The sequence below is a fragment of the Piliocolobus tephrosceles genome, chromosome 2 (genome assembly GCF_002776525.5).
Source record: "Piliocolobus tephrosceles isolate RC106 chromosome 2, ASM277652v3, whole genome shotgun sequence".
In the NCBI taxonomy this organism is placed as follows: Eukaryota; Metazoa; Chordata; class Mammalia; order Primates; family Cercopithecidae; genus Piliocolobus; species Piliocolobus tephrosceles.
Window position 1 is genome coordinate 45,499,563 of NC_045435.1, and position 13,205 is coordinate 45,512,767.

The 13,205-nt window shown below is 57.8% G+C and overlaps 1 protein-coding gene across 1 annotated transcript in view; it reads right to left on the reverse strand.

Annotated features, from left to right (window-relative positions):
- The window catches only part of PLXND1 (plexin D1), a 50,765-nt gene that overhangs the window by 13,033 nt on the left and 24,527 nt on the right, over window positions 1–13,205 (reverse strand). Inside the window, exons 9-20 of the mRNA XM_023215995.3 lie at window positions 10,153–10,257; window positions 7,573–7,662; window positions 7,277–7,370; window positions 6,143–6,297; window positions 5,399–5,550; window positions 4,641–4,740; window positions 4,408–4,547; window positions 3,521–3,688; window positions 3,353–3,443; window positions 2,885–3,148; window positions 2,631–2,780; window positions 1,657–1,771 (exon numbers count right to left, since the gene is read on the reverse strand). Coding sequence (XP_023071763.3) covers window positions 1,657–1,771; window positions 2,631–2,780; window positions 2,885–3,148; window positions 3,353–3,443; window positions 3,521–3,688; window positions 4,408–4,547; window positions 4,641–4,740; window positions 5,399–5,550; window positions 6,143–6,297; window positions 7,277–7,370; window positions 7,573–7,662; window positions 10,153–10,257 — 1,624 coding nt within the window. The remainder of the gene's footprint in view (window positions 1–1,656; window positions 1,772–2,630; window positions 2,781–2,884; window positions 3,149–3,352; window positions 3,444–3,520; window positions 3,689–4,407; window positions 4,548–4,640; window positions 4,741–5,398; window positions 5,551–6,142; window positions 6,298–7,276; window positions 7,371–7,572; window positions 7,663–10,152; window positions 10,258–13,205) is intronic.

Below are 13,205 nucleotides of genomic sequence, written 5' to 3' on the forward strand. Positions count from 1 at the left end.
CCAGGTGTTACTTGTAAATTAAGAAACTTTTAAAAGCAGATTACAAAGCAGTCTTACATTATAACCTTTTCTGGGGTGGGGAGGAATGTATATATAATGTATTAAAATATCTATTAATATATAGTATTTTCAGAAAAGAGACTGGGAGGGAATATACAAAAATACACAGGGTACTAATGATGGGTATTTTTTCCTTTTATCATCTTTCAGGTTTTCCAAAAATTTTCTGCATTGAATATACTCACTTTAAAAATAAAACAGCTTTATTGTGATATAATGTACATACCATATAATCCGGTGATTTAAAGTGTATACTTCAATGGTTTCTTTTCTTTTTTCTTTTGAGACAGAGTCTTACTCTGTTGCCCAGGCTGAATGAAGTACAGTGGCACGATCACAGTGCACTGCAGCGTCCACCTCCCAGGCTCAGGTGGTCCTCCCACCTCAGCCTCCTGAGTAGCTGGGACTAGACTCGTGCCTCCATGCTCATGCAATTTTTGTATTTTTTTGTAGAGATAAAGTTTTGCCATGTTGCCCAAGCTGGTCTTGAACTCCTGGGCTCAAGTGATCCACCCACCTTGGCCTCCCAAAGTGCTGGGACTACAGGCATCAGCCACTGCACCTGGCCTAATTCAATGGTTTCTAGTATATTCAGAGTTGTGCAACCATCACCGCTAATTTTAGAGCATTTTTACTGCCTCAAGAAGACCCGTAGACATTCAGCAGTCACTCCCCATTCATGCTCTCCCTAGTCCCTGGCAATCACCATTCAGCTTTCTGTCTCTATGAATTTCCCTATTTTAAACATTTCATATAAACGGCATCATACAATATGCAGCCTTCAGTGAGTCTTCTTTTGGTTAGTGTAATATTTTCAAGGTGCATGCCCATGGTGACATGGATCAGTTCCACTCCTTTCTATGGATAACTGTCCATTGTATGAATAGATCATATTTTACGGATAATTTTCTATTGTATGAATAGATCATATTTCATTTATCCATTTATTGGTTGATGGACATTTTGGCTGTTTTGACTTCTTGGTTATTATAAATTATGTTGCTGTAAACATGTGTGTATAAGTTTTTGTGTGGCTACGTTTTCATTTCTCTTGAACAGATAGCTAGGGGTAGAACTGCTGGCTCGTAAGTCATAGGGTCATTCTATGTTTCACATTCTAAGAAACTGCCAAAATGTTTTCCAAAGCAGCTGCACTCTGTTTTATTCCCTCTAGTAGCGTATGATGGCTCCAGTTTCTCTGCTACATCGAGTCTTTTACTATCATGACCATTATTTTAACAGCGATACAGCCCACCAGACATGTAGGTTAATTTTCCCTAAGTAACCTTTTCTTAAGCACCTTCAGTAGCTCTCGATTGACTGGAGAACATGGTTCCAAATTTCTCTGCTTGAGATTCAGGGACCTTGGCCTGGGCCCAGCATATCCCCCAGCCATCTAACATCTTCTACCCATTGGTGCTAGAGCCGGGGCACACCTCCCCCGACCTCTGGGTGCCTAACCTGTTCCCGTGGCCAAGCCTTTGTTCAAGCTGTGCCCCATCCCATCCCGCCTGCCTCCATCTGCCAATCTTCAGAGGGGCTGGAGCAAGGTGGCAAGCCTGCCCTCCAAGGTGTCCTGAGGGTGGGGCTCCTTACCCACCACGGAGAGCAGCAGCAGGACGCTGCAGATGACGATGGACACGACGATGGCTGTCTCGCTGCCCCCCAGCTGCAGTGTGGCGATGGTCTGGTTGAAGTTCCCTACCTGGATCTGTGTAGAGGTTGGGGAAAGTGGTTGTAGCTTTCCTGGACTTACACTCTGGTTCTGCTCCTCATTTGCTGTGTGGCCCTGGGTAAATTACCTAACCTCTGAGCCTCAGGTGCCACACTGATAACATGGAGATAACAATGTCCACCTCCTGGGGACACTGGGAGGGCTAAATGAGGGCTTGTCAAGCCCTTGGTCCTGGGCCTGGCACAGAGGTGGCTCAATACAGGGGGCTGTGATTATCATTACAGCCTGGGAGGAGTAGTGAGTGAGCCAGAGGAAGCAGTTCACGGGGCCTGGCTGCTGTCCCCAAGTATCTGCAGGGCTGCCCTGGGACCAGAGGGTAGGTGAGGTATGACGACCCAGAGGGCAGGACTGGGACTGAGATGCAGGTGAAAGGAAGCTTTCCCAGTCAGAGCCATCCTGGGGGGGCACGTGTTGCTTGGGAGAGAGTGAGCTCCCCATCCCAGGAGGCATGCAACGAGATACAGTGCAGAAAAGATCCCACGTTCTGGCCTCTCTCTGCTCCTCCTGCTCCCCTGCCCTCCATGCCTCTACATGGTGCCTGGCAGCCCAGGCTCTAGGACAGACGCCAAGTGGGGTAGGGACAACTTCTTATGGTTTCTGATGGTCCAGGTCCAGATGGGGCCCATCACTGACCTCAAGCAGGTCACTAAGTTCTTGGGCCTCAGTTTCCTCATCTGTCAAGTGGGGATATAAAGCTCTGCTTTGCTTTGCTGGACTGAGCTACTGAGTGTGAAAACGCTCAGTGAATTCAGGTGCTGGGTAAGGGGCAGATGCTTGGCAGATGGGCCAGGGGTGGGGGCCGGGTCTGCCCTGCTCCAGCACCCCATCCACTCACTGTGATGGGCAGCTGCCCCTCGGCTGCACCCAGGGACTCGTTGACCGAGCAGTGGATGATTCTGTCAGAGACAATCTGGATATCACAGCTCACTTGGCCTATCTTGACCCGGTACTCGTGACTCTGGAGCCCCAGGCTGTCCTGCTCCTTCTGTGGGTGCAAAGGGGGAGGATGCTTGTGGAGAAGTGCTCCCAAGGCCCACGGCTGAGGCTGGCTAGCTTGCCCCCGCCTACCCTGGCCCCTTCCGTGCTCACATGGATGACGAGGGTGAGAGGCTCCCCGGGGTGGTGCTTGATCCACTTCTCCCTCTTGGCCGTAGAGAACTGTGGGTTGGGGAGGTAGTCCAGGCGGAACCTGCTGCCCCGCTGTGCCTCCTCGGGGTCCAGTAGCTCCTCAGTCACAGCCACCTCGTCTGCATAGGCCCGTCCATTGATGAAGAAGTCCACTGGTGCCGATGCATTGCTCAGGGCCCCGGGGGACGGGCAGGTGATGAGGGTGGAGTTGAGAACCTTGCAGAGCTGGTGCATGAGGGCCAGGGGCCGAGACCAGGGTGCAGGAGGGACGGATGGACATGGAGAAATGGGGGGAGTGAGGTTTGAGGAGACACAGAGGCAGAGGGAGGAAGAGGGGACAGAGATGCAGTGGGAGGAGGCCTGGTCAGTTAGGGCCCTGGCTGTGCCTGGGCCACCCCCTCCCAGCCATCAGGCCCCTGACTGCCTCACCGTGGGCTCCCGGCCAATGTGGTGGACGGCCATGGACACATTCTGCACCATGTGGAAACGCTCACCAGCCACCGTGATGGTCCTGCCGCCACTGCAGGGGACGGCAAAACCTATCAGTCCACCTGCAGCCCCAGAGAGCCTGGGGGAAGGGCGGGGTGCCAGTCTCACCTGACAGGGCTGCGGCGGGGACTGATGGCCGTGATGACTGGGTTCTGCATGTACCAGAAAGTGAGGTTGCCGTGCACGCAGCCCCGACGCTCGAAGCGCACACACACAGGCACCGGAGCCGGCAGGGCCCCCTCAGGCACGGTGCAGGTGATGCTGGTGTCTGTGCGCCTTGGGGGAGCAGCAGATTATCAGCAGGGCCTGCCTCCTGCTGCTAACCCACCGCCAATACCCCTGAGACCTGGGGCACAGGCCCAGGCACTTGGCCCAGGGTTCAAGGCCTCCTTGACTGGTCCCAACTCATCTTAGCACCTAGCTGTTTCCTTATACTTCCAAATTCTGCCCCATCCCACCTCCTCTGGGAAGCCTTCCCAGGTCTTCTCTCCCGCCTCCACCCCTGGTGAAGCTGACTTTTCTCCCAATCCCACTGGATGTTCCTACTTCCTGTGGGTGTGTCTGCCCTTCCCTTGAGGGCTACGTGGTGCTCCTCTTGGTGTCCCAGCGATGCCCATTAGTAGGGTCTGGTACACAATAAGTACATAATAAAGACAAAGGTGTTTCGCCAAGAGACTCCAACCACACCCCTGCCACTCACCACACCCCTGGGCCAGCCAGAAGATCTGAATGTGTGCAATCAACACCATTCTCATTATAGCTATCACTTACGGAGCATCTACTGTATACCCGGCACAAAGCCCTTCTTCCAATTACTGGTACTATTCTTGCCAGCTGAGGAAACTGAGGCTCAGAGAGAAGTGGCTTGGCTTAGGGGACACAGTCAATGAAGACTCAGGTGAGGCTTGGCTCAAGGATGTCACCTCCAGCCCACCAGCCCCCAAGCCCGTTGATTTCTCTGGACTGGAAGGGGTGGATCAGGCCCAGAGGCTTACATGAGCTCTGTGCAGGGGTCTGTGTCGTTCACCAGGACCTGGAGCTCAGAGCCTACATGGAGGTCATTCCCGTGGATGGTGATCCTGGTGCCTCCGGCCTTGGGGCCCATGGGAGGCTCCAGGGAGTGGACCAGGGGCAGCTGTGGGAGGAAGGCAGGTGTTTGGGCCTCAGGCCAGCCCCCCAGGAGCGTGCGTGCTGGGCAGGCGGGACAGTGGGCTGTAGCCCTCCTTACCACGTAGGAGAAGCGGTCCCGGGACTTGCCCTCCTTAGAGGCGTTCACATTCACTATGTCTGAGAGTGGCCCTGGGGCTGGCCCCGTGACACACACGATCCTGAGGGGAGGTGCTGTGGTCAGTGGGAGTGGCCAGCAGTCCTCAGCCCCCACGGCCACCCTGGAGCCAGGCTCAGGGATCGCCCCATTCCATGCCACGCCACACTTCCAATGCCTTCTATGTACAATTTATCCCATGAGTTTCCCACAGTTCTGCAACTATAAGACAAGGGGCTGGGACAAGACAGTCTCTGATCATGAGAACGTCTGCTGGGCTGGTAGATGACGGCTCTTCCACGTGCCAGACGCATGGCCTCCCAAAAGGAAAGCCAGCTCAGTCTCTGCTCACGCATATTTCCTAGGGCCCCTCTGGGCCAGTCACAGATCTCTAAACCATGCCAGTAGCCCCATCCTTTTTAATTTTAAATGATTTTCCTCAGAGCAAGGCTTAGGTGGAAGAACGGCTGGGCTAGGGCAGCCTGTGAGGGCTTCCCAGAGGAGTTGGCATCAGAGCCAGAGCTGGAAGGGTAAAGCAGATGCCCCAAGCAGAAATGGCAGGATGTGTGGTGGGAATGGCTTCAGCACAGTCCCTGAGGCCACGAAGCAACAGGCTTCCAGAAAGCAGCAGAGTGAGGACGGAGGCTGGGGAGGGAGGGGTGAGGACAGAGCAGAGACTGGCACTGCTGGAGAGGGTGGGTGGGGGCACCGTGGCTACTCACTCCTCCGACACCGTGTATCTGTCAGGCAGTGGCTCACAGGCCACACCACCAATCCACACGCCATGGGCCACGTCACTGAGCCGCCGGCCCAGGTTCCTGCCTCGGATGGTCAGCAGGGTCCCGCCATCCAACGGGCCACTCAGGGGCTCAATCTGCCAGGTGACCCAAGAGAGGGGCGAATGGGGTCTGAGGCTGGAGGCCAGCAGGCTTCTGCCCACAGTCACAGGCACCCAGCAGGGCACGGGCATGCGGATCCACTGCTTAGAGGAAGGTCTGGGGGCTCAGGTGGGGCTGGGACAGTGGCCACTTGGCAGGTCACTATGCTGCCAAGGAGGATATGTGTGTGCATTACTGAGCCCATGTGGGCCCAGGGACGTTGCTTAGGGGTTCTCCTGGAGGATGCTGAGGTCAGCTCCCAGGGGTGATGTTTGGTCATGTCATTGGTGGCTTTAGTGATCATGGCATCCCCCAAAACTAACAACATTCAGCCCTCGGTGTTTCCTCCACGCCACACTTCCAATGCCTTCTATAATTTATTCATTTCCTTATTTATTACTGTCCACCTCCCCCACTGAAACGTCAGCTCTGTGAGGCAGAGCACTTCCTTTTGTTCACAGGTGATACTGCACCCATGTGCCGGTGTATGTGCCGGTGTTCGAGTCCCCAGGAAGTGGGACCCTCGTGGACGCTGCCTATGAGCTGTGCCGAGTGCGGGTGCCATGTGCCTCCACTGGGCGTGCTTACCGTGCGGATCTCGGGGGCGGGGCAGGTGCCAGGCATGGGCTGCAGGGGCCCCCGCAGACGGCAGCCGTCGCTCCACACGCACAAATGACCCAGGTCCTCGCGGCCCAGGCACTGGGAACAGTCAGGGCTGCCCATGGCACAGTTATAGACCACGACTGGGGAGACACGGGGCAGCTCGGTCAGCCCCGCTCTGCAGTGCATGCCCCATCACCGCTGTCCCCTCCACACTCAACAGCTCAACAAGAGGTCTGCACCCATCGTTGTGGTGTCCCACCCAGAGGAAGTCCTGGTTCTGGGGGTCAGGATCCCTCCCGTGAGGTTCTTAGCCCCTTCCCCAAACCCCGGGGCCTGTGCTGAGCACAGTGCAGCCCCGGCCTCACTGATTTCCTTCCCCTCACAGAGACTCCAGCTGGGAGTCTGGGGTCAGCCTCACTTTACATAGAAGAGGCTGAGGCTCAGAGAGGAGGGACTCGCCTGAGCTCACAAGGCCTGTGGGTGGCAGAGCCAGATCCCACCCAGGCCTCAGTGGGTCTGATCACCCCTGGCGGGGCCCCAGGATGCCAGGGATCCCTGAATAATGTGGGCTATGAGGACCTGGGGGCTTCAAACCCTCCAAGTAGCTCAAGGAGCAGGGCAGGGAAGGTTCTCTGGGGCCTTGGGTGTGCAAGGCCATTCTGGGACCTTCATGGTGGGAATCTGGAGGGCACCACGTCCACCAGGGATGCCTGAGACTCCCCATGAACAGAGGAGCCCCTGGAGAGTGGACCCAACACAGTCACAGCAACTGCAGAGCCGCCACTCGAGGGGCGCTGACCACACACACCCCAGATGCCGCATTCAAGGCTGGGCGAGCCCCGGCTCATCAGGTCCCTACAAACTCTGCAGAAGGACTGTGTCCTCTTTTCTATGAGAACAATCAGGCCCAGGAAGGCAAGGGAAAGCATGCATGGAGACCCCAAGGCCTGGAGCCTGGCATGGCATGGCATGGCTGGGATATGAGGCTCTGTGCGCTGGGGAACAATGGGGTGGGACATCTGCGGCTTTGGGGCAACCACTGGAATGAGTCGCACAAGGCTGAGACCCACCCACCACACTGAGGCCCCGAGGCCATGTGGGGTGGTTGGGGGTGCCCACCTGTCATGGGCTCAGGGCTGTCCAGGAATCGGGCTGGCCGCCCCTTCAGTTGGAGGCTGAGTGGGAACACCTGGCTCTTCTGGGTTGTGTGCAGCTGCAAAAGGGCAGAAAAGAGCATAGGGGGCATGGGTAGTGCCTGGGGTTCTGCTGGGGATGGGTGTCACGGAGGCAGATGAAGTTGGGGCTGTTGGGGATGGGGGAACCAGAAGGCAGAGAGAGGCAGGGTGGGGTGAGGGGTACAGCATCTGGACTTATGCAGGCCCGTCCTCCACCCATGCTGGAGTCACCCCACTCACCACGACCTGGTCACAGCGTACAATAGACTCATTCACCCACACAGCCTCGAAGATCTCCTCCAGCCCAAAACTACACTCCAGGGCTGCACCCTGTAGGAAACAGGGAGTGGGAAGCGGTTTTGAGGAGAGCCAAGCCAGCATGTGTCGCCCTCTAACTCAAGCAGGACATCATGGGCTCCTGTTGGGAAAAGAGGGCTTGGCTGAACTGTCCGACCTTTGCCTGGGCCGTCCCGTCCCCCAAAATCCCCTTCCGGGCCATCACATCCAATGTTTGAGGGAGGCAAGCAGTGCAGGAATGCCAAGGACTTTGGCCTCATGCTCTCAGCACCACTAAAAGCCTCTCCAGCATCCCCAGTGATCTAACCAACGGGGCCTTGTATTCAGTTCCTAAGGCTCCACTCCCAGCAGGGTTCCCCTGCTTTTCGAGCCTTCCCATCTCCCATCCCGCCCTACCAGGCCCTGCCCAGACATGCCCTGACATCCAACACGGCCAGGCTCCCTTGTCCCGGCCTTTGCCCGAGTCCTCCCCTAACCTGAACAGCTGTCTCCCTTTCTACCACCCAGCAAAGCTCAACACAGCCCTCAGAATCCAGCTTAAAAGCCCCCTGTTCTGAAGCCTTCCCAGATGCTCCCCTCAAATCAAAGGGGTATACCTCACTCAATCCTCATTCATTCCCTCAGCAGCAACTATTCAGGTGTCTCCTGGGGCGCTACGACGCTCCTAGAGCCGCCCCAAACCCTGTGTGCCAGGCACCACCCTTAGCCCCTTGCCTGGCTGTTGACCTGTCCCCTCAACAACCGGGGAGGGTCAGGGCTGGGCCTCGGCCTCTCTGACACCACCCCCAAGGGCAGCAGAAAGCAGCTGGAAGAGCCCCGGCCTGGGTTCAAACCCCACCTCTGCATTTCCCAGCTGTGTGACCTCATGCAAGTCACTCCCCTTCTCTGAGGCTTGGTTTTCCTGGACCATGGGAATAGGGTTGCTGGGAAAACTGGAGATTGTGTACCTCAGGGGGCTGCACACTGTAGGGACCTAATATGTGCTTGCTATTATTAGTATGCAGGAGGTATCCAATAACGTTTATGTCATAAGGTTCAGTTCCCCAGGCTCATCTGGCCCTCTCAGGAGCAGCACCAATACATACTTGCTGAGTGAACAGCCTCAGGTTTTGTGTATTACGCCAAGCCCCCAGCCAGCCACGTGGCAGAGCTTCCTGTTTATGTCCCTGTGGCTGGCAGATGTGACACCCTGAGGAGAGTGCAGGTCAACCTCCCTGCTTCTGGGGTCCCAGCCCGGAAGCTAACACAGGAAAGTGGCTGCTGATGGGGCCAAAAGTCCGTTTTGTGCCCTGCCGTGCTGAGCTGGAGACAGGTCCCTCCTCTTAGTCCTCAGCCACCTCAGAACAGCACACCCGGCCTGTCCCAGGGCTCCCCAGGATATAGGCTCAGTGAACGGGCCCCCACCGCTGGGCCTGTTCTAGGAGCAGGCCCCAGGGGGCAGGAGAGCAGGCGCCCCTGCAGCTCGGTCAGAGTGGAGACTGCCCCACCACATAGCTGGGAAGAATCGGCAGGACTCAAGTCAGGCTCAAGTCAGGCTCGCACCTCCCCATCCCAGGCGCCCACGGCCCAGGGGCAGAGCCATCCTGCCCACCCGCCCAGCGCCCCGGCTGCTCCTGGAGGCGCTTGCCCTAACTCTTGCAGGGTGGGGCTTGAGGGATGAGAGCAGGCCCCACCCTAACCCTTCCAGAGCTCCAGCCCCTGCCACGAGGCTTCCCGACACATCTCAGATGCCCGGCACGTGGTCCCCACGTGTGAGAGCCCTCACGGGCCTCAGCTCCTCCATGGAAGTAACAGATGGCGAGTTCCAAGGAGCTGGGAAGGGGGGTGGCTGGCACGCCTCCAGGACTCGTCACCGCTTCCCACCCAGGACGCGCCTCCAGGAGGGGTCCAGAAAGGAGTTGCGTCCCCCACCCCGAGACCAGATGGTGGGGGCGGGGCTAGTTGCAAAGACGAGCACTGGATGGGGAGTCCAGAGCTAAGGACAAGTCCAGCTCTGTGCTGTGTGATCTGGCGTCATCTCCTTTTCCTTCCTGGGTCTCATCTTCCCCATCTGGACAAGGGGGAATGGGGTGACCGAGGGGTTCTCTAGTCATTCTGCAGGGAAGACATGGAAGCCACCCACGGGGCAGTGGGCTCGGTGGTGGGTGAGTGTGTCCAGTGTCACAGCTCAGGCTAAGGGAGGACAGGATAGGGCACAACACGGGCAGCGTCCACCCTCCGGCTACGGCACGGGGCAGGAGAGCCTGGGGGCACTGGCTTTCCCTTGGCAGCTGCTGGTCCCCAGCTTTCCCCCTTGGCCTGGCCCTCACCACTTCCTCTTCCTGCAGCCCCATGCAGTCAGAGTGAGGCTTCCTCATGCAGAATGGGGAAACTCAGAGAAAGAAAAGCAAAGCCCACACAGGTGCCAAAGCACTGCAGTGGGCCCGGAGCAGGGGTCACACTGGATCATGGTGGCAGTTAGTGGCCTGTGTGCTCCCTGGCCTCCTCCTGGCCCCATCCGGCGCTGGCCTGACCTCTACTTACCTGGAAAAAGGCAGCGTTGGCCAGAGGCACCAGGATGTTCTGGGAGCCACCCGTGGGCACGGGCGCCAGGGGTGAGAGCAGGGTCCGGGGGCAATCCTGAGGGCTCTGTAGAGGAAACAGGAGGAGAGGGTGACACGGGGGCATTTCAGAGAAGAGGCGGGAGGACTCACTGCACCCCAGCCTGTCCAGTACCATCCTGCCTTCCTGGGGAGAACACTAGTCACTCAGTCCTAACGGCCACCACCCTGGCCCCATGCCTCCCAACCACCACTGCCTTCCATCCTATGGGCAGGTCGCATCGGCCCTGTTTAAAGATGAGGAAGGTGGGCACAGGCAGATGGGATAACCCGCCCAGTGGTGGGGCCAGTTTCCTCCATGAGTGCTTCCTGGCCTCAGAGGAGGCTAGGAGGCTGAGCTCCAGGCCCAGTTCCTCCCTGTCTCTGGCCTCACCTTTCCCAGTAGTAGAACAGGGAGGCTGCACCCACTCCCTGACATGCCCCCAGGGCTGAAACTCCAGCTTCCTGACTGACCCGTGTTAAGCGATTCAGAAAAGAGAAACCCTGGGCTTCCAAACAGCCCACAGGAAAGGCACAGGGAGGGCTCCGAATACTAGGAGGACATTTCAGAGGGCCAGGTACCACCGGTCCCCAGGGGACACCCCTCCCCACAGCCTGGGTACAAGTCACAGCCACTGGGTGAAGGTGTCAGCCCCAGGAAGGGCCCTGGGCTCATGGGGAGACAGCACATGGTTGGCCCTTGTTTGGCGGTGGAGTTACTGAGGCCTGGCAGAGCAGCTGCTTCATGGAAGGAAGGAAGTGGGGAGGAGGGAGGGAACGAAAGAAGGAAGGAGGGATGAAGGATGGAAGGGAGGAAGGGGAGATTCTGAGCCTTCAAGAGCAGCGAGCTGCCTGAGGGCGGAGGACAGGGCTGGCCCCTGAAGCCCAGGCGCATGACTCTGGGGTCCTCTGAGTTGGGCGCGTGTTAAGATGCGGACGTCAAGCCCCACTGCAGGGATTCAAGGTCTGGTTGGGAACTGCTGTCTCCAGGCTCCTGGGGTCCATGTTCCATTGTACAGAATAAGAAACTGAGGCCTGGGGGAGGGGCAGAGACCAGGGGCAGGGCTGTTCCCGCCACGTCCACCTTAGTGACTGCTCTGAGCTGGGAGGTATGGATCCCCCAACCTGCCCTGTGTCCTCCAGCTTTGGTGGCCCCGGTGAGCCATTCCTGCCTCCTCCTGCTCCCGAATCTGACCTGCTGGGACCATGAGCAGGGCAGGACTGGGGACCCTGGAGCAGCCACACCCATGCCAAGGGGCCTCCAACCACCCTTCAGCCCAGGGACTTCCTACTCTGCCCTCCTTCCCAAGGCTGGCTGTGGAAGGATCTGGGTTAGAATCAGGCCAGAAAGCAAAAGTGCCCATGGGCCACGTGTGTCCACATGAGGTCACGCAGCCAGGCCAAAGGCCTTGGCAAAAAATATGAGAGGCTTCTTTATTCTACATCAGATGAGGGCAGGACAGGGACTGATTCCCCTCAGGGACCCCAGCCCAAAAGCGGACCTCGAGGGGATGCAAATGCCAACAACAAGAACTGGTGATGATAAAACGCTAATAACAGCAGCAGCCGCCAGCCCATCCGGCCCTCCCTCTGCTGGCATCGTTCTGAGCACTTCGCACTCTAAAATTCACCAAATTCCATTGCCAACAACCCTAGGAGGTAGACATTATCATTGCACCCATTTTACAGAATAGGAAACTGAGGCACACAGAAGCAAAGCAGTTTGCCTATGGTGGAACGGGCAACACAGGAACCCTCCAGTCGTCCAGACCATTTGCTGACCACAAGACCAGAGTGGGGAGTTCCCTTAGGGACAGGGCCTGGTGCAAATCTCAGGGGCCTTGGCTAGAGAAGCAGCATAGCCAGGCCCGGGTGCTGCTGGCTCCCTATGCCAGAACAGACAAGCCACTGACATTCTCTGGGCCTCCGTGTTCCTACCAAGGAGGGGCCCTCTCTAGGCAAAGCCCCCAGACGGAGCCAGCCCCGGGCCCCCTGCAGACCACAGGCTGCCCTGTGCTGTGTGTAAACCTCACAGAATCCCAGGGCATGGAACCCACATGTTTCCACTCAGGCCTCGGAGCCACTGCCACATCTGCTTTGCAGCTGGCTGGGGCCCAGCCTCTGTCCTCCTGGCCCCAGCCCACCAGTGGGTAGGTGCCGATGTGGGGCTGAGGCGTGACAGGGCAGGAGGCACTCTCACAAGAGGGCCCCCGCAGCGAATGATGTGGGACCACCCCTGAGGGTCACCCCACTCCCCTTGGCCGCTTGTAACCTGTGGCCAGGTGGATGCTCACCCCCATTCTAGAGAACCGAGGCTGAAGGAGTCCTCACAGCTCTCGCAGAGCCTCTCCTAAACTCCAGCGGGGAGAAGTGGTGTCTCAAACCGTCAGGGCACTCAACTACCCAGGGACCCTGAATCCACCTGGCCTGGTCCCTCTCTACCTCTTTGTACCCCCAGGGGCCCCACAATTGCCCCCATGCTCCTACCACCCCATTCTCTCCCCTGGCCCCTAGTGACCACCCACCCCTATGAGTGGTCCCTGGGAAGCCAGCCCCAGGGAAGCTACCTCATCCCCCAGGTACCTGCAAATGGGGCGCACATCCACCTTCCTCCCTGCCTCCCCCAAAGCTGGAGCCCTCCTTCCAGCATCCTCTACTTCCCATGTCTTTCATGCGGGGACCATGAGGGACAATGGAAACGTGATAGGAGGCTCAGGCCCTAGCACCTGCCTTCCCAGGGACACTTCTCCCAGCTCCCGAGGGGCCAGGTGATGTGCAGACCCTGCTGCCCGCTGTCCACACAGAGACCACAGCGCCACTACGACCAACTGGCACTTCATTAAATGCCACATTAAGCATCAGTTCAGAGCCTCCTGCAGGGCCGGGGCAGCCTCTTCTGCTAGTTACTGTAATTCTCAGACCGGCTTCCTCCATGCCTCCACCCCAGCTCGTGGCCTGAAGAGCCCCCTCCTTAGCACCTGCCAGGGTAGACAGGGC